At 41.2% G+C, this 25,465-nt stretch overlaps 1 protein-coding gene across 2 annotated transcripts in view; it reads left to right on the top strand.

The window, feature by feature from the left end:
* LOC140201218 (tetratricopeptide repeat protein 7A-like) overlaps nt 1-25,465 on the top strand; it is a 260,896-nt gene that overhangs the window by 20,488 nt on the left and 214,943 nt on the right. For both annotated transcript variants that reach the window (XM_072264960.1, XM_072264961.1), the window contains 3 exons: nt 16,510-16,640; nt 19,628-19,746; nt 24,910-24,988. In XM_072264960.1, the coding sequence (XP_072121061.1) occupies nt 16,510-16,640; nt 19,628-19,746; nt 24,910-24,988 (329 nt within the window). The remainder of the gene's footprint in view (nt 1-16,509; nt 16,641-19,627; nt 19,747-24,909; nt 24,989-25,465) is intronic.

Here is a 25,465-nt window from a genome sequence, read left to right as displayed (position 1 = left end):
TTCTGAAGCAGAACCAGGTTTATTTTCACTGACTTGTTTGTCGTGAAATTTGTTGTTTTTGCAGCAGCAATACAGTTCATAAAATTACTATATTCAATTTAATTCAAGTTTAATTGTCATTCAACCATGCATGAATACAGCAAACAAGAGGCCATTTCTCTGGGGCCAAGGTGCAAAACACAGTACCAACAATTACACACAGCGCAAGCACACATGGCACATACAAGCTAGCAAGCTCATGTAAGATATCTGTAAAGTACAGCCACGCAAAAAAAAAGAGTCTATACCCGGAGTACATGAATGCTGCAGAGATATGCAGTTGACCACAATACAGCTCGTTTTCTGCCAAGTCAATACTGGGGCGGGCAGAACCAACTCCAGTCTGGACGCTGCACCACAGTGGCCCCTGATGGATCACACTGGCTTCATCACCTTTCTCCTCCTGGCTGCATACAGGTGACACCACGGCTTCAGGTCTTGTTCTTGCTGTGGCTGGGGCCACGCAACTCCCCCACTGTCCACTGCGAATAAATCAGTGAATCGGACTTGCAGATTTTCACATTAACAATGTTCAAGAGGGTCGTGGAATCCCAAGAAAAGTGACTAAGACAGTCACTCGCTACCAGATTGCATGACTCCTTCACGTAGCGACTCCTCTGAAGCCTGTCTGATGCAAGCAGCTACATGATCCACACCAAGTCCAGCTCCCTCGGTTTCTCTGCCAACGAGCAACTCATTCGTGGTCGATCTACAGTACTTCAAGTTCTTAATGTCTACCAGGATCTTGCGATCATAACAAATATGTTTAAAAAGGACTGAAGCACCCATCGTTGACCCCATAGAAGCTGCTGTGATCGAACATGTCGCCATCTAAATGACGAAGTAAACCAAAAGTGCAAAAAAAAAGGATATGTAATAGTGTTTATTAGTTAATGGATCATTCAGAAATCTGATGGCGAAGGGGAAGAATCTATTCCTAAATCATCGAGTGTGTACCTCCCTGCATACAATGACAGTAAAGAGAGGAGGATATGTCCCAGATGGGTGAGGGTTCTTAGAAATGGATGCTGCCTTTTTGAGGCACTGCATCTTGAAGATGTCCCTGATGGACATGTCCATCATGGAGCTGGCTGAGTCTACAAACCATTGCAGCCTCTGTAGATACCGTGCATTGGAAGCTCCACACCAGGCTGTGATTCAACCAGTCAGAATGCTCTCCACTGTGCATCTATAGAAATTTACAAGGATCCTTGGTGACACATCAAATATCCTCAAACTCCCAATTAAATAGAGCTACTGGCATGCCTTTTTCATGGTTACATTGATGTGTTGGGCCCAGGATAGATCTCCAAGGTGTTGACACCCAGGAATTTGAAGCTGTCCACTGCTGACCGCTCAATAAGGACAGGTGTGTGTTCTCCTTGACTTTCTTTTCCTGAACTCTGCAATTAATTCCTTAATCGTGCTGATGCTGAGTGCAAGATTGTTGTTGCAACAATTAGCCAACTGATCTGTCTCACTCTTGCATGCCTCCTCGTTGCCATCGGAGAGTCTACCAACAGTGAACTTATAATGGAACTTTAGCAATGCTTGGCCACACAGTCATGAGTATCGCACTGAGTTATGGGAGGCACGGTAGCATAGTGGTAGGCGCAATGCTTTACAGCGCTAGCAGTAAGTTCGAGGTATGATTGCCTCTGCTGTCTGAATGGAGTTTTTCTGTTCTTCCCCATTACTGTGTGGGCTTCTCCTAGGTGCTCCCGTTTCCTCCCGCATTCCAGTACGTATAGTTAGGGTTAGTGAGTTGTGGATGTGCAATGTGGAAAAGTGTGGCAATATTGACATAATCCTTGCAGATTTGATGTGACTCAAACAATGCTTTTCACTGTATACTTCGTACATGTGACAAATAAAGCTAACCTTTAATCTTTAGAATTATCCAGCATAGATACAGGCCATTCAGATCAACTTATCCCTGCTGACTGCTGGGCACCCTTCTATATTAACTCTTATCGCCAGAAAATCATGTTCTCCTCCTCCAAGACATTGAAGTTGAATAGTAAGCGGCCTTAAGTGAGTTTGGATGATATTCCTGCAATGCTTGACCAGCTGACAAAGGGAAAACTTTGAGATGAATGTGAGGATTAGGGCAGATGTGAGAGTGGGATGATGTGACTGAGCATTTGAACATTGAGTTGGAATCTTGATAACAAGTGGCTAGATGAGTGACTGTTTAGTGAGAGCTGGCATTTGGTAATGTAAAAACTGATCTTGATCATTTTTGTATTACAGCATCCTTATCTTGGCGACTTCTTGTCCTCATTTCCTAGTACACTACAGTGAGTTAGATACCTTCCAGTACATCTTAGTAAAAGGACCTACCATTCACTGAATAAACCAAGGGCTTCAGAGCCTCACCAATACATCTGGATCCCCATTACTTTTTCTTGCTCTGCAAAAGCTTTCAGCAGACTCAAAGGCCTGTAGAATGACTTCCATCCTTGATTGCAGGCGCAGACCTGTTTTTGTCAATACAAGTTCACTTTAGCTGGTTCTTGTGGATGAGCAGTAAGGCACTAAATGGTGCTTTTAGTGATGACCGGTCATTGAAAAAAAGCAAATGAGACAGCAGCATTCATTTTGTGCGTCCTGCATCAGGTTATATTAGTGTAGAGTTATTGACCATCATGATTCCAGCAACTATTGTCCATCGTTTTTCAGTTTAACCACTGAATGATTTTGATAATGATTATAGATGTAACAATGTAGGAACAATTTCTTAGGAGATACCTGAGAAAAAGAAATTAGTTTGTAAAAGATTAACTGAACTCGAGATAGGTAAACCACAGAGTTCTTGCGTTGCTGTATGAATTACTGAGTAGATAATAGAAAATGAAGGCACAATTCTCTAGTCTTTTAAAATATTTATGTTGTATAATGGAATTGGAGAGTAAATGCAGGAGCATCGTTAAATTGCTCTATAGTTACTCAATTTATTCTTCCCTTTTTCAAACATCAGCTGTATTTGAAATCTTAGAATCCTTACTTTAAAACAAATTGGCCAGCATTTAGAAAAGCTCAAATCAATCAATGTGACTCAGCACAGATTTGTGGAAAGCAAGTTGCGTTTAATAAGTTTAATATATTAAAATAACCAATTGGAAAGCTGAATAAATTCAGGGTGTGCTGCGGGATTTGAAGTCTGAAATAAAAGTGGAAAATGCTGGAAGTAGCTCAAAGGAAAGTAATGGAAATAATCAGGTCAAGCAGCATTTTTGGAAAGAGTTCAGCAGCACAGCAAGAAATTACTGGCAAGTCTATATGTATTGGCAGCACTTGTATCAAAGATTTGGGCTAGTATAATGAAAATTTGCATTAGGAAATGAGGCACCAAGGGGAAATGAAAGATTAAAGATTAAGAATAGGTCTACATGAAACTTTATGAAATGGGACCTATTTCCTTAAATTTAAATGGTCTGTTATTATTTTTAGGAACTATTCTCTAGGAATACTTAGCTTTCTTGTGGAATTACTGAAAGGATACTAATCTTCAGCTTTAGATTGGTGGGAACATTCTCACAGGACATCAATATATCGTGAACGTTTCCCAAGTTATAATCCATAAAATGCCACAAAAGGAAAAGGATAATAACTTTGCTAGCAATCTAAAACAAAGACAAACATTCTGTAGATGCATAACAGCTCTAAGTAAGTATTGCATCAGAAAAATTTAATCAGGTGTTCCCTCCAATAGTCCCTAAATGAGAGACCCTGCATTGAAATCGAGGGACGGGTGAGATGTTGCAGCGCTTAATATATTTCCTAATGAACAGACCTCGGATAGTCAGGATGCACGGTAATTTCTCCCTCCCCATCATCAACACAGGTGCCCAGCAAGGGCTGTGTGCTGAGCGCATTGCTGTACACTCTGCTCTTACATGACTGCATGGCCAAACATCTGAGTAATCACATTGTCAAGTTCACTGATGACATGTCAGTGGTGGTGCTGATCACCCACAGTGATGAGCTAGACTACAGAGAGAAGATGGAAGAACTTGAGGCCTGGTGTTAGGCATTTTCCTTAATGTCAACAAGACCAAGGAGATGGTTATTGTCTTCAGGAGAACTCACACCACTCACACTCCCCTTTACATTGGTGGCACAGCAGGCAGTTTCAAACTCCTGGGAGTGCATATCACACACAACCTCTCATGGTCTAAGAACATATCCTATGCAGTCAAGAAAGCTTAACAACCCCTCTACTTTCCGAGGAGTCTGAAGAGAGCTGGACTTTCCATATCTCTACTCATGTCCTTCTACAGATGCGTGGTAGAGAGCATCCTAACAAGCTACATCACTGCTTGGTACAGAAACTGCACTGTGGCGGATAGCAAGTCTCTACAACGGGTGGTCAAAACTGCCTGATGTATTACCGGCATCAGCCTACGTGCCATCAAAGATATATATATACAGGAAGGTGCCAGAAGAGAGTCAGTAACATCACGAACCCTGCTCGTGGACTGTTTGCCCCACTCCCATCATAGAGGAGGCTACGTAGCATTGACACCATCAAATTCAAAAAGTTACTTTCCCCAAGTAGTAAGGCTGATCAACACCTTCACCCACTAACTCACACCTCTATGCCCCCAACCACCATTACTTCATTTTTTCCCTGTCAGGCACCTTTTGTACAGACACTCCTTTGCCGAGTATCTCTTTATGGACATAAAATTAATCTATGTATATAAACTATCTTATGTATTTATATTTATTATTTTTTATCATTATTATTATGTTCTTTTTTTTTTGTGCTGCATCTGATCTGGATAACAATTACTTTGTTCTCCTTTACACTCGTGTACAGGAAATTACATTAAACAATCTTGAATCTTCAACTTGTAATTCTTCAAAGAGTTGAATGGATTTCAGATGGGAGTGATTAAATAATAATTATTACTGGCAGGGAACTTTTCAGGCATAGTATACATAATTTTCTAGCCTTATTCTTTAGAGCTCAAGTTGTTTAGATATCTGAAAAGGAACAATATTATTTTGTCTGTCCTTGTCAAGCGATTGCTTCTCTCCCTGTGCTGCTTTGTCCATTCAACTTGTCCTCTCAGTCTTTGTTTTATGGATGTTTATACATACACTGGGTGACAAGATGGCGATGCATCTCTACCAAAGGAGGTGTAAGGTGCTCCTTCCCTCCGCTAGCCTGCAGGTCACCCTTGGGCAATGTATGGCATCTGCTTAGCTCCCTGATCAGGGTCATGTGAAGCCATGGGAGCAGATGGTTGTACGAGCAGCTGGCGCATATCACGAGTCCTGGTTACGCAACCACTGATGTCAGGCAGACAAACTTTGAAGAGTATTGATAATGGATGGGGTCACATGTCTTGTAAAGGCACTGCTCAAAAGAAGGAAATGGCAAAGCACTTTTGTAGAAAAATTTGCCCAAGAGCAATCATGGTCATGGAGAGACCATGATCGCCCACGTCATACCACACGGCATATAACGAACGAATGATACATATATGTGTGCGTCTCTCTCTCTCTCCCCCATGGCGGAGTTGCTATCCAACCTAGAGACAAAAATCGAGGGCCATGTCTTCCAGCACATACTATACTCTAAACTCAACAAATTGGTTATTAAACATACACTGCATACACCCCAGATCAAACTGCTGCAGTCAGTCTGCATTCTCTCATAGTTAGTGAAAATGTGTTGTGCTCACGGTCTTTCAGCAGAATACTTCTGTGGAATACCGGAGATGTTTATTACAGGCCATGCTCGTACTCATTAGATTTGAGTGTTAACAATCTGCATTTATTTTGTCGATGATGCTGAAGCTGAATTGGGTAAAGAATGTTGTTATGAAGAAAGAAACACAATTGTTAACTCAGAATGAGAAGAAGATTTTTGCATTCACTGTTGAATGTGTCTTATCTGTAAAGTATTGCCCCACGAACCCCAGAACATCACCACAAAATGCGTCTCAAGTTTTCATCTATATATCCTTCTAGATCAGAATTCAGCAAAAACAAAACTCATTAAAGACATGCCTGAACAGGCAATAGGCACTAATATTTGGGTATTATAAGGGAGGTGAGTAGACTGGTGAGGTGTTGTTTCCCTCCCTCCCTCTCCTCCATCCCCATCTATTTTATGAACTTGTTTTTGTCTGTTTGGGAATGTTTAGTGAAATCTGTTAGTCTGCAGTGTATGAATTTCCTTAAGACGAATGGGGTTGCTGTTTGCTTTTTTTTCCAGAATAGCTTTATATGTTGGGCTTCCCACTTGCTGCAAGCCCGAAAAACATTTTAAAGCCATGTTCTATGAATGCAGTATTGGCTGCAAAGAATATGCAGAAGCTGCTGTTTGAATTTTTGTGAACCCGAGCATGATGCACACAATGATAATAAGCAAATGTAGAAGAGAAATATATGAAGTTAAAAATGGTTTGCACAGTTATTAACTCCAATTGATAAGAACCATTTTGAGATAAAAGTCTCCCTAAACAAAATGATTCACACGTTTGCAAGCTTTCAGTACAGTATATTAACGAAGTTCTTAATGTTGCCAAAACAAAGGTTGAGTAGATACAAGTTTAATTGGTTCATCTTACTACAGTTGTATGGTTTAAAGTTCAATTCAGGTCAAGTTTATTGTCATTTATGTATATATAAGTATATAACATAAGTAACCATATAATATATATAGAAACGACACGTTTTTCCCAGCCAGGGTGTAAAGCACAGTAGTACACATGACACATGTAGCACATGATAACTTATGAAGATGAGGGTAAAGTCTACAAATGAATCACACATAAATAACAAGCTAAAGTAAATATTGTAAGGTACAGAACAGATTAACCAGTGACAATTCGAATACAATGTGGCTGGGAATTCAGAAGCCTAATGGCCTGGGGGAAGAAATTGTTTCTTATCCTGACCATTTAAAAATGCAAACAACAGGAATTCTGCAGATGCTGGAAATTCAAGCAACACACATCAAAGTTGCTGGTGAACGCATCAGGCCAGGCAGCATCTCTAGGAAGAGGTACAGTCGACATTTCAGGCCGAGACCCTTCGTCAGGACTAACTGAAGGAAGAGCTAGTAAGAGATTTGAAAGTGGGAGGGGGAGGGGGAGATCCAAAATGATAGGAGAAGGCAGGAGGGGGAGGGATGGAGCCAAGAGCTGGACAGGTGATTGGCAAAAGGGCCTAAAGCCAACTGGAGTAAGTTGGCGATGGAGGCACGTTCCAAGAAAGGATATATGGCTGTGATAGCGAGTCTGAGTCAAAATGTGGTCGAAAAGTTAAAGAGCCGAAGAAATTACAGATGGGGAGCAGTGAGAGATGGTTTCACTGAACTCCTGTCGAAGAGGGGATCTAAACTTCTTCGGTGTAGGCATCACTGGAAGAGGCTTCGCAGTAGTGAATTTAAAAATGCAAACAACAGGAATTCTGCAGATGCTGGAAATTCAAGCAACACACATTAAAGTTGCTGGTGAACGCAGCAGGCCAGGCAGCATCTCTAGGAAGAGGTGCAGTCGACATTTCAACACAGCCCTTTTGCCCCGTCGCCAACTTACTCCAGTTGGCTTTAGGCCCTTTTGCCCCGTCGCCAACTTACTCCAGTTGGCTTTAGGCCCTTTTGCCCCTCCGTCGCCAACTCACTCCAGTTGGCTTTAGGCCCTTTTGCCAATCACCTGTCCAGCTCTTGGCTTCATCCTTCCCCCTCCTGTCTTCTCCTATCATTTTGGATCTCCCCCTCCCCCTCCAACTTTCAAATCTCTTACTCACTCTTCCTTCAGTTAGTCCTGACGAAGAGTCTCGGCCTGAAATGTCGACTGTACCTCTTCCTAGAGATGCTGCCTGGCCTGCTGCGTTCACCAGCAACTTTGATGTGTGTTGCTTATCCTGACCATTCTTGTTTTTATGCATCAGAGCCTTCTGCCTGGTGATAGAAAGTCAGAGAGGATGCTGGATGGATGGGTGGGATCCTCAATAATACTAACGGCCTTGCATACATAGCACTCCCAAGAAACGTCCCTGAGGGATGGATCATAGTACCCCTATGATCCTCTCAGCTATTCTCACAGTCCTTTGCAGGGACTTCTGGTCTGATTGACGACTGTTCCCATACCAGATGGAAAATGGAGTTAAGAAGTGGTGGGGGGGGGGCCTTGCTTGCCTCAATACTCTTAGGAAATGGAGGTGCTGCTGTGCCGCCTTGTTCAGGGAGGTGATATTAAGGGACCAGGTGGGGTCATCTGTGATGTGATCTCCCAGGAACTTGGTGCACTTAACTTTCCCTATGGAGGAGCCATGTAGTCACAGAGGGGGATGGTTCATCTGCACCCTCCTGATTTCTTTTGTCTTTTCCACATTCAGGCTTAGGCTGTTCTTCTCACATCAATCCACCATTATTTTAATTCCTAAATAATCAATGGCTGTTAGTAGCAGCAGGTTCTATTTCATGAGAGACTTTTCTTGGCATCTGGAAATTTCTCATAAGATAAATAATTAGCAAATTGTCAATGTGACTGCTGTAGATGGCTGAAGGGAAGTCACACATCAATATTTCAAATGCACAGATTCTGAATTTAAAGAATCCAAATGTTTGCTTTAAACACAGTGCAGTTCGGGTAACAGGAATTTGCCCTTGAAGAAATCACAGATCACTACCAAAAATATTGTGACAGGGAATAAAAATTCATCCTTATGTATGCAAGAGAAAAATAACCAAGTAAATACAAAAGGAACAAATGTAATATTTTCTCAAGGATTTGTGTTGTGGAAAACTGCAGTACAAGTGGTTTTCTAGAAATGCAGTCCCTGTATGATGCAGGGGTGCATTGTTTATCTTTAAGTGAACGACAGTATTTCCAGTTGATCTGTATCCTGCTCAGTCTTTTGTGGCCTTCCTCACTATTCGCAGCTCCTCCAATTTTTGGATTATCTGCAAACTTACTAATCAGCCCACCTGCATTTTCTTCCAATCATTTATATATTGGATTCAGTGACCCAGTTTGTGTATCTTTAACATTCTGGACCAGTCTACAATGCAGGACCTTGTCAAAAGTCTTACTAAAGTCCACATAGATAATGTCTACTGCCCTGCCTTCACCAGTTTTCTCAGTTACCTCCTAAAGACTCAGTCAAGGAAGAGAGGCAGCATTCCCCCTGCACAAAGCCATGTTAACTATCACTATATACTGTATATTGTCTCTTAGAATTTCCTCCAATAATTTCCCATTACTAATATAAGGCTCACCAGCCTGCAGTTATCTGGCTTGTCCCTCCGGCCTCTCTTGATTAATGGAAAAATATGTGCTATCAGTCACTCGTTTGGCACCTCATGTTGTTATAAAAGATGCAAATATCTTCGTTTGGGCCTTGATTTCTCCTCCTTTGCTTCCCATAGCAAAATGGGATTGATCACATTCATTTCTGGGGATTTATCAACTCTTATTCAAGCCATCTGACATCTTCCTTTATTAATAGTGACCTGGCCCAGATAATCCACATTGCTGTCCTTGAATTCACCATCTTCTCTGTCCATCTCCTTGGTGAATACAGGCAAGGAGTATTCATTTTGGATCTTGTTCACATTGTCTGGCTCTATACAGAATGTTTGGCCAACAAGTTGTCCCCAAAATTTCCAGGCCGCGGACCGATACCGGGCCGCGAAGCATCCAGGGGTGCAGTGGTAGCCGGAGCACATCTTTAAGAAAAAAGCCGAAATAAACAAGCTAATTAATTAGCTGCCACCTGGTACGTAAATGTCGGTCCAGATCAGAGGCGATTGCCGATTTCACTGGCTCTACACGATGTTCACTCCTCTTTCCAGGGTGCTGGAGCCTTTAGCTGTTCCATTGTTTGGTCAATTTAAACACCAGCCCAGACAGGCTGAAAAGACAGGGTTGTCAGGATCGAGGTGACATGTTGAATCTTTCAAACTTCTAATAAAGTATGGGTGCTGCCGTGCTTTCTTTGTAATGACAATCACGTGCTGGTCCCGGGACAGATCCTCTGACACTTTTCAGAGAGAGAAACGTCGATCCTTAATGTCAAAGAATTTAAAGTTATTGACTCCATTTCAGTTCCTCTAATGAAGACTGGCTTCTGGTGGCACCTAATTAATTAGCTTGTTTATTTTGACTTTTTTCTTAAAAATGTGCTGGGTGTGCTCCGGCTACTGCTGCACCCTTACGTGCTTCGTGGCCTGGTATCAGTCCGCGGCCCGGAGGTTGAGGACCACTGATCTAGTATAACAGCTCAAAACCGAAAGCATTCAATGTACAGCTACTTTTGGGGGAGCAAGTCATACAGTCCTTGTATAAAATGCACGTTAGTCAGCATTATGAATTATTTTCTCCCCAGTTGAAAAATTGCTGAATTGATGAGAGTTTTTCCATTTCTTCAATTGTTGATTCCTTTTTTGTTGATACTCATTGACTTGTTAGTATCCCCCCCACCCCACTTAGATAAAATTAGGATCAACCTGTCTCAAATTTTAGTGTACAGTTGGCAGAGTGATATATTATTTGGAATCTGTCCCAATTTAGGGATGCAATTTCCCACTGGAATGCAATAAATCTATGTTAGTGTAAAGATTTCGTATTGTATTTCTGTGAGATTGTGCAAAACAGTACTGATTGTAAACTGCAACTAATTAATTAATGCTCCTGCCCATGCACATTGTCACCATTTATAATCAAAGGTCTGAATAAATTAAGTGTAAAGGAAATGAAGTAAGAATTTCTTGAAACGTTATCCTATGCTTAACTCAAATGTTTATACCAAACCTGTTGTGATATCAAGTAGAAAAATTGCATATAGGAAAGGAAAAGGATTTGCGGTTTATGTGTGGAAGCATCAGATCATTCCAGTCAATAACTTTTTAAAAGTGTATGCAGGTTTCCGTGACAATTGTACTGTCCTTAGCTGTGCTGTCTATGTTTTTTGAAGGACAGTGCTCCATCCCTGGTAATTCTACAAAAGAGCTTTTAAAGGCTAAGCTGTAATTGCCTTCTATTAAAGAAGTAGAAGGTGTTTCTAAACAGTAGATAACCCATTCATTTTTCCAATGAATTATATTGAATTTAATGTTCTGGGCTTTCTAGAGACTAAAATATGTTTCTGTAGCAACAAAGTAAAAGATTTCCCATGGTTGTGCAGAATTATGTGCTTTCTATTTAAAGAGTAGATGCTTGACACCATGTTTAGCTGTAACTCAAGTGTTAACCCAGAGTATTGATAAATTTGCACTCTCGGTTTTCTTGTGGAGTTTAGAGAAGAATTACATGGAAGAATAAACTACTTATTCTGCAATAAAGTTCCATGTTATAATGTTGCAAGTTACATGCACATAGCATTTCCTGTGAAGTTGTATGGATTAATCATGAAGCGAAAAGTTATTTCTAATTTATTAGGTCACTACTGTGAATTGATAAATACTTCCATCATGAAACTTTCTTGAAGTACAACAGATCTCCAAAACTCAAAGTGCAATGTGAGAACTTCCGCAACAAAAATCTTGCCAGCAGTAGGTAGGAAATAGCTTATTGCTTTTAGCCAGCTTTCTCCCAGTCCTTTCTCCCATCAGATTCTCCCTTCTCCAGCCCTTTATGTCTTTCAGCAATCAAATTCCCAGCTCTTTACTTCACCCCCTCTCCCTCTCCTGGTTTCACCTATAACTTACCATCGTCTTTTTTCCCCCCTCTCCACCTTCTTACTCTGATTCCTTCTCTTCTGTCCAGTCCTGATGAAGGGTCTTGGCCTGAAATGTTGACTGTTTACTTCTTTCCAAGGATGATGCCTGGCTTGCCGATTTCCTGGTGCATTTTGTGTTTATTCCTTTCTCTAGGACTTGACTCTTACTGAGATTGGAAGTCAGCTTTCCTCTTGTACCTTGTACAAGAAACCTTTCATATGTGAAAATGGATAATACAGCCACGTTGTTCAGATATTCTTGCTATGAATTATTTTTCACTGGACTTGTCTCATGCTAAGATCAGCAATAGTTTTGAACCAAACAGCAATTATGTCTTTTGAGATGTTTAATCCTTGGTTGAGTTGCTTAATGTAAACTCCAATTTCACTATTGGCTGACAATGTCATTTGTACTGGTTGAAGTGAAACTGACATTCTTAGTAATTGAAAAATGTTGGAAACACTTGACTGGTCTTTGAAAAGAGAAGCAGGTGTAATGTTTCTGGTTACAAACACTTCATCCAAATTCAGTTTGATGAAGGGTCTTTGACCTGAAAAGATAACTCAGATTTTCTTTTCTCAGTTGTGACTTGTGTGTTTTTTTAGCATTGTCTATTTATATTTCAAATTTCTAGCAGTTTTTTTCACTTTGTGTACACAATTGAGGACATAAGGACAAGATTGCTGTATTGGCGGGAAATGAGGGATTGCTGCATTCTGTGTTTTATGGAGACATGGTGGATCTCAGACACACCAGATACGTCAGTAAGATCTGAGGGCTTCTCGATTACTGGATGGAATAAGTTACTTATTCTGAGCAGGCATAAACTGGGGATTTGTGTTTCAGGATAAGCTTCTTGTGGTACTCAGATCTAGTGATTTAGTCACATTCTTGTTCCCCTGACCCAGAACATCTAATGAATAAGTGCTGAGCGTTCTACTTACTTTCTCCTCCTCCTGTCAAGGCATATGGCGCCAACAGATTCACCTACCTGGGCAGCATCTTTTGGCAGGATGGTGGAACCAAGATGACATCTAGTGCAGACTCAGCAAAGCTAGAAGTGTCTTTGGATCAATGAGCAACATACGGCGATCAACCAAGTACAGCGTACACACCAAAGTGAAGCTGTGCCGGAGCTGTGTACTGTCCACATTCTTGTACGGATCCAAATGTGGGCTCATGACAGTGACCTTGCCAAGCTGTTGTCATTCCAGGCTCATGACAGTGACTTTGCCAAGCTGTTGTCATTCCAGGCTCATGACAGAGAGTGACCTTGCCAAGCTGTTGTCATTCCACACCATGAGCCTCTGGAAGATCCTCCGGTTGGAGAGAGATCTCCAACCACACCCTACTCCTTCAGTGTCTTCAAGAGGACATGGCCATAGTCATCATGAGGAAACATTGAAGATGGATTGGCACGCGATGAGAAGAGAGGCCAACTCCATCATCAAGATAGCATTTCATTGGACCCCTGAAGGATGGAGAAAAGGTGGGAGACCAAGACAATTTGGTGCCATACCATAGAGGCAAAAATGAGGGCCCTGAACCACACCTGAGGTACTATAGAGAAGATGGCCAAGGACAGACAGTGATGGAAGTCCTTCATTGCTGCCCTAAATGCTAGCAGCGGACTGGCAGTAAGTTAGTTCTACTTACCAAGAGTTCTCCTTTGTGGTCCTGAACACAGTTTACATACCGCCAAAGGCCAATATTAAGCAAGCACTCGAGTATTGAGTACTGTGATCAATAGACAAGAAATAGCTTACTCTAACACCTTTCAAATCACTGCCAGGGATTTCAATCAGGCTTGTTTGACAAAATCTCTGCCCAATTATCATTAACATGTCACCTGCAACACAAGTGGTCCCAACACACTCAACCACTGTTATACTTTGATTAGGGATGCCTACGAATCGAGCCAAGACCACATTTCGGGAAGCATGATCAACTGGCTGTCCTCCTACCTGTATACAGACAGAGGCTAGAGAACAAGACTCCAGAGATAAGGACAACAAAGGAGTGGTTGTGGAAGGTAGAGGACCGGTTATGGGATTGCTTTCAGGCATGGACTGGGCTCTGCTCAAGGAGTCAGGAGAGGATCTGAACAAGAATGCCACAGTTGTCATGGACTTTAGAAAAACAGTTGTGGACGAGTGTGTCCCCACAGAATCATTCAGAGTCTTCCTCAACCAGAAGCCTTGAATGGACCATGAGATCTGCAATCTACTGCGGGCTAGGACAGTGGTGTTCAGGTCTGGTGAGCAAGTAGAATCCAGGAAGCAATTTCACATACGAAGTGGCAACCCCAGACTGAACTTACGTCACTGAAGGATGCTTGACAGCTGTGGCAGGACTTGATGCTGTTACCTTCTGTAAAGTGAAAACAAGTGACAAAGGTGACAACAAAATTTCACTCTCAGATGAGCTCAGTGCCTTTTATAAACAAGAGAAAATTTGCAGTGGCTGGAAATCCAAGCAACACATGCAAAAATGCTGGAGGAACTCAGTAGGCCAGGCAGCATCTATGGAAAAGATATTTTTTGATGTTTTGATTTTGATGTTTTGGGCTGAGATCCTTTGGCAGTGCCTGGCCTACTGAGTTCCTCCAACATTTTGTGTGTCAATGCCTTTTATGTTTGCTATGACCATCAAAACCTTAACAAACTCCCACAGCCTCTGATGACCCTGCGATTTCAGAGGCTGATGAGAGAGCTTCCTTCAGGAGGGTGAACCCATGGAAAGCATCCGGCTTAGATGGGGTAGCTGGCTGAGTACTAAAGACCTGTGCCGATCAACTGGCTGGAGTGTTCACTGAGATCTTTAACCTGTCGCTTCAGAAATCTGAAGTACCCACCTGCTTCAAGCAGGCTTAGTTATACCAGTGCCTAAGAAGAGTGTGGTGACCTGCCTCAATGACTGTCATCCAGTAATACATCTTATGACTGTGTGGCTAAGCACAGCTCCAATGCCATAGTTAAGTTTGATGATGACGCCACTGTCGTCTATATCAAAGGTGGTGACGAATCAGCATATAGGAGGGAGATTGAAAATATGGCCGAGTGATGACACAACAACCTCTGATTCTATGTCAGCAAGACCAAGGAGAAGATTGTTGACTTCAAGAGGAGGAAATCAGAGGTACATGAGCCAGTCCTCACTGGGGGGAATATGTGGTGGGAGAGGGTCAGCAACTTCTTTGATGATATTATTTCATAGGATCTGTCCTGGATCCAGCACGTAATTGCCGATACGAAGGAAGCATGTTGGTGCCTCTACTTCCTGAGAAGTTTGCAAAGATCTGGCATGATTTCTAAAACTTTGGCAAACTTCTATAGATACATGGTGGAGAGTATATTGACTGGTTGCATCATGACCTGGTATGGAAGCACCTACGCCCTTGAACGGAAAAGTTTACAGAAAGTGGATACAGCCCCATCCATCATGGGTAATGCCCTCCCCACCTTTGGGCACATGTACACAGAGTGCTGTTGCAGGAAAGCCACATCCATTATCTAGGACCTGCCATCCAGGCCGTGCTCCCTTCTCACTGCTGCTATCAGGAAGAAGGCACAGGAGCCTCAGGACCTGCACCACCAGGTTCGGGAACAGTTATTAGCCCTCAACCATCAGGCTCTTGAACCAGGGGGGATAACATCCCGACACTGAACTGTTCCTACTGAACTAGACTCTCTTTCAAGAACACTTCCTCCCTTTTTTTCTCTTTTTGTATTTGCAGTTTGTTTTTTTCTGCATATTGTTTGTTGTCTGCCCTATTAGGTGCAGACTTTCATTGATTTTATCAAACTTCTTGTATCCACTGTGATTCTGGATTAAGATGGCGCTGGGGAAGCCCACTGACTACATATTGGTGGCAAACAAAAGGAAGACAGTACTAAATACCTTATTAATAACACCTTATTAATAATGATCACCGCTAACAATGGAGAGATGAGTGGAGGCGGAGGCACAGGCAAGGCAAGGCAGAGTCGAGGCACCCCGAGAGCGAGGATAGACCCGATGTTTGGATGATTTAAGCGCTGGGTGAGATTGAAGAGGTCTGGGTGTTGGGACCAGAGGCGAGGGACGGGCTGTTTCTGCTGGCTGTTCTGTGACGTTTACTCAGCTGTGCGCTGAACTGAACCATTGCTCCAGCTGCAGTAATGCCTGGCTTCATGTCTGTGATCTCGCGACATTTACTCGGCTGTGCAATGAACTGAGGCCGTGGCCTGCTGCGGCTGTAGTGATGCCTGGCTTTATGTCATTTGTAAAATTTCAGTTCTGAATGCTGTTTGCTTGCTTTTGTTAGCACAATTTGTTGTTTTTTTTTTGTCTTTCTGCATGTTGGATGTTTGACTGTCTTTTTTTTAATGGAGTTTCTGTGTTCTGTGGCTGCCTGTAAGGAAATGGACCTCAAGGTTGTCTAATGTATATATTGATAAGAAATGTACTTAGAACTTTGATTGCCTGTAAGAAAATGAATCTCAGGGCTGGCTGTATATGGTGACCTATACAGTATGTACTTTGATAATAAATTTGATTAGAACTTTGATCTTTGGGTAATCATGTATCCATCAGATTATTCCCAAGATATGTTTGATTCTATAAGGTACAACCACTAGGCAGTCTAAATTTTATCAAGTATTTTTATCTAAATCTTTTCAATATGTAAATATCTTTTCAATAAAGTAACTCTACTTCTAGCTATGTTTTGTCATTCACGTGTCAGAAGGACATACAGAATCTTTAGTCAGAGAAATCTATTAATAGTATTTTTAATTTCTCAGGCTTTTCTCTTGAGCGTCAGACTTCCTCTGTTACCTCAAGAGTTCGTCTGTCTGAACGAGAAGAGGAAACAATGTCCTGTTTTGAGAAAGCTGGTGATATTGCTCTGATTTATTTACAAGAAGGGGAACGGGTAAGGAAGACTCTTTAATTTTCTTTTGGTTCCGAGTGAGTGAGGATAGTGGAGAAAACCAAGAGGCTGTGTAACTGGGGAGTGCAGAGGGCTTGATGACTTTCATCTGTTTGGTGTCATGACATCAACTAGCAATGCCAGCAAAATGAAAGAGTTGGTCATTGACTTCGGGAAGGAGAAGGGGATGGTATACATCCTCCTAGTCTACATCAGTGGTGTTGAGTTTGAGAGCTTCACATTCTAAGGAATGAACATCACCAATGGCCTGTCTTTGTCAAAAACATAGATGCCAGGGCCGAGAAAGCTCACTACTTCCTCAGGAGGCTAAAGAAATTTGGCATCACCCTTAGACCTTTACCAATTTTTTTATCAAATGAAAGCATCAAATTTGAATGCATAGCAGCTGGCTAAAGCAATTGCGCTGACTGTGACTGCAGGAAGTTGTGGACACAGCTCAGTACATCATGGAAGCCAGCCTCCCCTACGTGGATGAAAGGTGTCAGCCTTAAACATCAACTCTTTATTCCTCTCCTTCGATTCCACCTGACCTGCTGAGTTATCCAGCTTTTGTGTGTGTTATTCTGGATTTCCAGCATCTGCAGAACCTCGTGGGTTTATGATGCCCTTCCTGTACTCTGTCTATACTTCTCAGCGCCTCAGTAAAGCAGCCAGCATAATCAAAGGCCCCACTTACCCATGACATTCTCTCTTCTCCCCTCTTCCATCGAGCAGAAGCCACTAAAGCCCATAAACACAACTACTAGGCTGAAAGGCAGTTTCTACCCCCACTGTTATAAGACTAAACTCGTTTCCCAGTACAATCAGATGGATTATTGACTTGACAATTTACCTCATTATGATATTGCACCTTATTGATTACCTGCACTGCACGTTCTCTATACCCAAGAGATTCTGCAGATGCTGTTATTCTGCATTCTGTTATTGTTTTATTTGATCTGTATGAACAGTATGGAAGACAAGCTTTTTACTATATCTCAGTACATATGACAATTAAAAATGAATTCCAATTATAATTGGGTGTGAATTCAGTCAAGGCTGATGACCTGCAAGTCTCTTTTCACTTCCAGGAGCCTATATAAATTAACTCTTAAACATTCTAAGATATCAGAATCAAGTTTAACATCACTGACACATGTTGTGAAATTTGTTAACTTTGCAGCAGCAGTACAATGCAATACATGATATATATATATAGAGAAAAACTGAATTACAGTAATTATATATGTATATTAAATAGCTAAGGTAGTATGCAAAAACAGAAATAATGAAGTAGTGAGGTAGTGTTCATGGGTTCAATGTCCATTTAGACATCAAATTGCAGAGGGGAAGAAGCTGTTCCTGAATCGCTGAGTATGTGCCTTCAGACTCCTGTAGCACCTCCTTGACAGTAACAATGAGAAGAGGGCATGTCCTGGGTGATAGGGGCCCTTAATGATGGATGCTGCTTTCCTGAGGTACTGCTCCTTGAAGATGTCTTGGATACCACGGAGGCTGACACCAGTGATGGAGAGGACTAATTTTACAACTTTCTGCAACTTACTTCAGTCTTGTGTGGTAGCTCCTCCATACCAGATGGTGATGCTGCCCGTCAGAATGCTCTCCGTGGTATACCTGTAGATGTTTTTGAGTGTTTTATGTGATAAACCAAAACTCCTCAAACTCCTTATAAAGTATTGAAATATAGCTGCTGTCTTGACTTCTTTATAGTTGCATCGATATGTTGCGACCAGGTTAGGTCCTCAGAGATATTGACACCCAGGAACTTGAAATTGCTCACTCTCTCCACTTCCAATCCCTCTATGAGGATTGGTTTATTTTCCCTCGTCTTGCCCTTCCGGAATTACAGAATCAGCTCTTTGATCTAACTCAGTGCAAGGTTGTTACTACAACACCACACAACCAGCTGATATATCTCGCACTTGTACGCCCTCTCACCTCCATCTGAGATTCTGCCAATAATGGTTGTATCATCAGCAAATTTATAGATGGCATTTAAGCTATGCCTACCATACAGGCATGGGTGAAGAGAGATTAGAGCAGTGGGCTAAGCACACATCCCAGTGATGATTGTCAGTGAGGGGGAGATGTTATTTCCAAACCACACAGATGGTGGTCTTCCGGTTAGGAAGTAGGGGCTCCAGTTGCAGAAGGAGCTACAGAGGCCCAGGTTCTGTAGCTTATCGATCAGGACTATAGGAATAACAATGTTAAATGCTGAGCTATAGTCACAGAGAAGCAGAGAAGTAGTCTCTGTCTTTTTGTCTGCCCTGGAAATGATTTAATTTTAAATTCATAACTCAGGCTGCGTGCCTTACTATTAGAAGTTGCTCAAGGATATGAACTTCATATTCTGTCCGTACCCATTTTCCCCTCCCCTCCTCTTAATTGTAATCACTGCTTTTTGCATCTCAGTAGCTCCCTAGAATCTAGTTCAGGTGCCTATGTAGAAGCAAGCCTAGCCAGAGAGAACTGCAAACCATCCAGGTATATCAAAGAAGTTGAAAGCAAGTAATCCCATCAAACCCTGCCATCAGTGATATTTAGAGCTCTTCTGTTTGTCAACATGGTTGCAGGCAGTAGTCAGATACAAGATTAGCTTGTATGTCTGTGGGAAAGATTAGCTTTCTTGCAGAATGATACAGGACAAGCCAGTTGATCTTTTTTGGACTTCTAGAAGGACTTCAGCATGGTGCCCAACAAGCAATTTTTAAATGAAGTTAGACTGACAGATTGACATATTTCATATCCATATGGTGTTGTGAAAGAACCTAGATTAGCAAAAGCGAGTAAGAATAACATGTTTGGGCTTTGTACCAGTGTGTTTCAAGCCTAGACCTTAACTCCTCCAATCCTGCTGAAACAAAATTGCATTGCATAACTGCAGAATCACATCTCTTGGAAAATGTTGTCTGGATTTCCAATTCTTTTTATATTAACCCTTTTTCCTCCTGTTTTTTTACTTGAAGGCCATGATGAATACTCAGTCTAGATCGATCAAGGGGATTGTCCCGGTCCAAGAGGTGGAGCTTACTTACTTTCTTGAAGCTGCATTGCAAAGTGCTTATGTGTCCTATTTCAAAAAAAGGTAAATATCCTCGAAATCTATGTGTGGCCTTCCACCTGCTTTTAATGATCGCCCTTTATTATTTGCTTGTGATGTAGTTCATTCCAGGGGAATCATTTGTACAACTTCTTTATGCACTTTTAAGTAGTAGGTAACCTTCAGACAAGGATGTGTGAAAAACATAAGGTAATATGAAAGTGTAAGTATTGACCCATAATTTCCTGTCAAAATATCAACGTTGTTTATGGCAACTTGGCACAGCAATTTAATGAGAGCAGATACAAGGTTAAACATGGAAAATGATATGCTGAGTGTTAAGTTCTGCTGATCCAATACTGAAAATTGACCACTGTAACTAATTCATTCATGGTTTACTTGGTGCAGATTTTTAAAAAAAATCCTGTCTTTATTTCTGTCTCATTCTGGTCTTTCTTTACCTACAACTCTCCTTAATCTGACATTAGATTTATTTTCAAATTGTTAATTTTGCATTGCTTCACTGTGACTGTTTGAGATGATGCGCATTGTTTGTACAGTTCACTGTCTTCCTGTTATACACTCAGTGGCCATTTTATTAGGTGCAGGAGTGAAACACAGTGTGGTCTTCTGCTGCTTTAATACATCCACTTCAGGGTTCGACATGCTGAGTGTTCAGAGATGTTCTTCTGCGAACTACCATTGTAATACATAGTTATTTGAGTTACTCTCACCTTCCTGTCAGCTTGAATTAGCCTGACCTCTCATCATTAACAAGGCATTTTTGCCCACAGAACTGCATTTTGTTTTTTGTTTCTCTGTTACCTCTAGAGACTGTTGTGCATGAAAATCTCAGGAGATGAGCAGTTTTTGAAATGCTCAGACCACCCTGAGTGGCACCAACAATCATTCACAGTCAAAATCACATAGACCACATTTCTTCCCCATTTTGAACTTCGGTCTGAGCAACAAGTGAACCTCTTGACCTTGTCTGCACTTCTTTATTGCTGATTTGATATTTGCATTAATGAGCAGGTGTACAGAAGTTCAAAGGTTCATTTTATTATCAAAATATGTATGCAGAATACAACTCTGAAATGTGTCTTCACCACAGAATACAGAAAACCATATAAGTAGTTGAAAGAAAGACATCAATACCCTCCCTCCACGAAAAGAGAAAGAAACAAAAACTGGCAAACCCCAAACACCCCAACCCCTCCCCTACACAAAAACTAACACACCATCCAAACTCCCAGCAACACCCCCCCCCGATCCACAACAAGAAAGAATAGGCGAGAATATGAAAGAAACATAGAACTGAAAGTAACCAGTGTGAGAGTATCCAGTTAGTTTGAACTACAGTCCTATCTATAAATCTCAGAATTTTGATAATATCTCTGAGAGCATCGGGACTCAGCAGCCCCTCCTAAGGCAGTGACTCAAGCCAGGGGCCCCTCCGAGGGAAGCAACTCAAACTAGCAGCCCCTTTGAGGGAAGTGACATGAACCAGTGACCCCTCTGAGGAAAGCAACACGAACCAGCAGCCTCTCTGAGAACCGCTGGCTTTTCTCTGCTTTTGCCTCGATGTTTCAATCTTCCTTGTCACTTTAATCAGCGAGAAATGTAGTCGATCACAGCCCCTCGTCTCGTCTTTGAGTTTCTCCTTGCGGTAGTTCGTGCTCGCATTTCTCTGCTGGAGTATTCACAGGGACAGCAGAATGCTAGCTCACTTGAACAAACTACAGATTGTAAGCCACAGGCTCCAACAGTTTCAAAAACAAAATTAAGATAAAAATAAGTAGAAGATGTAGATAAGCTGAAATGATTGACTATCTGGAAGATGTCGCCTGAGGAATGTTTGCTGGTGCCATCTTGTAGGTAGGCCATAGAACCTAACCTAATAAAGTGGTGACTGAGTGCGCAGTTTGCTAGATGACAAAGTTATCAGTATATTGACACATAGAGAGAAGTCTGAACAGTCTAGATAAGCAATTGCAGGAAATTATGGCCCAGAATGATTTCATTCAGTAATCCTTTCAGAAGTAGATACAACAAGTAGAACTTCTTTGCAATGGCATATTCTGTCTCATGTTTTCAATATATAGTGTTTTTGATTTTTATATACTGCAGAAATTTATTTTGAGAGCTTATGTTTAATTTATTTTGTGTAAGTTTATTTGGCATTGGTTTACTATTGTCACATGCACCAAGATACTGAAAAGCTTGTCTTGCACACTGTACAGATCAGATCATTGCACAATGCATCGAGGTAGAACAAGGTAAATAATAACAATGCAGAGCAAAGTGTAATGGCTACAAAAGAAGTGCAGTGCAGGTAAGCAGTGAGCTGCCAGATCATAACAAAGTAGATTGTGAGGTCAAGAGTCCAATTTTTGATACTAGGGAACTATTTAATAGTCTTAAAACAGTGGGGTTGAAACTGTCCTCGAGCCTGGTTATACATGCTTTCAGGCTTTTGCACCTTCTTCCTGATGGAAGAAGGGAGTAGAGAGAATAGACTGTGCTTTAACCATTCTGTCAATCATATTCAAGTTTGGAAGGCAAATCCATTACAGTCATTGTGAAGTGAAGCCAGGAGTGGAGTAGGGTGAAAGAATTGCAGTGGTAAATAGGAAACTTTTGTTTATAAAAAAAAAAGATCATTGAGGGATCAAAAATATTATGAGTGAATTCAACACAAGTTAACTTGGAGGATTAGTACTGTAATTGAATGTGGCCGGTCACTTTTCCTTTCCTATCTTCTGGTGCATTCCAGAGCTTTGAATGGATGCCTACCAGAGGAATTGCTTGCTGCTCTGTGGAATCTGAGGAGAGAGCTTAAAGTAGTAATGTCAATGATACTTATTCAAAGGGAGTGCAGGAAATGGAAGACCTAAATACACAAATTCTTCAAATTGGTGGGATAAGTTGAGATCCTCTTTCCCTTTATGATCAGGGGTAAACAATACTAAAGTAAGTAATTATGAAATTATGCAATAAAAGAATACTAAAATAAAGCAATTATGTTAATCATGTGTTGGGCCTCAGCAGGAATATGGTCCAGATCTGGGGACCCCACTATAGGAAGGATGATGCTAGAGCTGTATTCATTTCACATCAGACATCCATAATGTGAGCAACACTTGCAGTAAAATCTTTGAAGTGGTCAGCTTATTGGTAAATTCTGGCAATATTTAATTGTGATTATATATAAAAGATTGGCCATATTGTGCAGATGGATTGGCTGGCTGACATGTATGTGCCTACCAGCACTGCATAGCTCAGATTTGGTTGCTGATTGAACTGAGGCAAGGATTTGGATATACGTTGTACATGGCCCCTCAGCTAATTGTAGTACACAAACCAATCTTCCGTCCTTGGACTCACTTTACACAGCACGCTGTCGGAGCAGTGCTGCCAGGATAATCAAGGACACGACCCACCCAACGAACACACTTTTCGTCCCTCTTCCCTCCAGGAGAAGGCTCAGGAGCTTGAAGACTCATATGGCCAGATTTGGGAAGAGCTTCTTTCCAACTGTGATAAGACTGCTGAAAGGATCCTGACCGGGATCTGGGCCATACCCTCCAAATATCCGGACCTGCCTATCGTTTTTTTTTGCACTAGCTTACTTATCCTCTTCTAGTTTCTATTTAAGATTTATAATTTAAATTTTTAATATTTACTATTGATTTGTACTCCAGGGAGCGCGAAGCGCAGAATCAAATATTGCTGTGATGATTGTACACTCTAGTATCAATTGTTTGGTGACAATAAAGTATAAAGTACAATGGGTTTGCTCATTATGGTCCTTTGTATTTTAATTAATTTACACAAGTTAAATGTTTCTAATTTTTTTTACTTTATTTAATTTTGACTGTATCTAAAAAAAAATGCTGACTTTCAAAAGTTTGGAAACATTGAGGAATTCTAGCTTTTGCTGCTTAAGGCTTAGTCACCACTTACAGACCACTTTGTTTCATGGAACGGCTACGGCAGTGCAATCACTGGATGATTACAGAGAGTATTCATGTTTAGACCTCTCTTACCCTCGCTGAAAGTAAGCTGCCTGTCATCAATGTCGATGGATTTGTTGGTGTGGGTGGTGATGATATATGGCGATGCGAAAGTTAAGGAACTTCCTTCACAGACCTGATAGTTCCTCAAAACACTTGTGTATTTGCACAGGTGCTTACAAAGTCAATCAGAGAACTTGATTTTATTTTGAATGGGTTAGCATTTGTAGTGAAATAGGAGTTTTTTTTATGTGTATGTATTCAGTGGTAAATCTCAAAGCAAATATGAGATGACAGCTGTACACAGAAATGCCAAATTCCCAATTTGTTCTAATTTTTAGCAATTATTGAAAGGCCTGGAAGTGAGAAAAGGCATTGCATAATATAATACTTCATATTGCCCAAATGTCCTAAAGTCATTTAGACCAGGTTCACTATTTTGGCAGTGTAAATGCTGAAGTAATTTAAGGATCTGTGCTGGGACCAGCACATATATGCCATTACAAAGAAGGGATGCCTGTTCCTCCGCTTTTAGATGTTTGCACAGATTTAGCATGTCACCTAAAACTTTGGTAAACTTCTGTAGATGCACAGCGGAGAATATCCTGACTGGTTGTATCTTGACCTGGTATGGAAACACCAATGCTCATGAATGGTAGAGCCTACAGAAAGTGGTGGATATAGCCCAGCCCATCACTGGCAAAGCCCTCCCCACCACTGAGCATGTTTACAAGGAGTGCTGCCACAAACAAGAAAGCAGCATCCATCCATAAGGACCCCCACCATCCAGCCGCCCTCTCTTCTCGCTACTACCATTGGGCAGGAAGTACAGGAGCCTTAGGTCCCACACTACCAGGTTTAGGAACAGTTATTATCCTTCAGCCAACAGGCACCTGAATGGCTGAATTTCATTTACCACATCACAGAACTGATTCTTCAACCAGCAGACTCACTTTCAAAGAGCCTACAACTCATGTTTTGTCTTCTTTTGCACTTTGGTTGTTTGTTAGTCTTTGTTCATGCATAGTTTTTCATGAACAATATAGCATTTATTTATTTACCTGTAAATGTCTGTAAGGAAATCAATGTCAAGTACATATCAATATGGTAACATAGCTAAACTTTGATATTAAATTTCCTTTGACTTTAGCACAATCTTGGTGCTTCAATTGTGGGTTTATTTTTTTCTTAGGAATATGGTCAAGGGAGTAAAACGAATTCGGGAAATGTTAAGAGCAATGGAGACAAGAGCCACACAGAATTTTAGAATGGTATGGTTACAAGATGTTTATTATACAGTATGTAAAAAATTTGTCAATTCCAAAGCATTAAATCATATTGATTGAGGAGGTATTGTAATATAAAATGCAAGGATCAAGTTTGCAATTGCACACTGACATAACTGCCACCTTGACACTTCACCGTGTTAGTCAATGCAAATCATCTCCTGATCTTCACATCATGATCCATTCATCAGGATTAGACCGATTAATTTATGTTGTACAAAATCCTGCTGTGGAAGCTATGCAATCCGTGGCCTGGTGTCATGATATCTAATGTCTGGCTACCTGTGACAGTGAGCAATAATTTTTCAATAACATTTCTAGAAGCATTGCATGTTGATCAGGCAGTTGCACTTGGCAAGAGCTGATCAGTATCTGAGCAGCACATCTTCCTCATTAATTTCTGTGGCATCTCACTTGGCTTTGTAGTTACTTTACACATCCTTGTGCTTTCAGAGAGTTGCA

Source organism: Mobula birostris, chromosome 8 (genome assembly GCF_030028105.1).
Source record: "Mobula birostris isolate sMobBir1 chromosome 8, sMobBir1.hap1, whole genome shotgun sequence".
NCBI classification, from domain to species: Eukaryota; Metazoa; Chordata; class Chondrichthyes; order Myliobatiformes; family Myliobatidae; genus Mobula; species Mobula birostris.
Note: the sequence above shows the minus strand (reverse complement) of the source record. Positions and strands in the feature narration are given on the sequence as shown.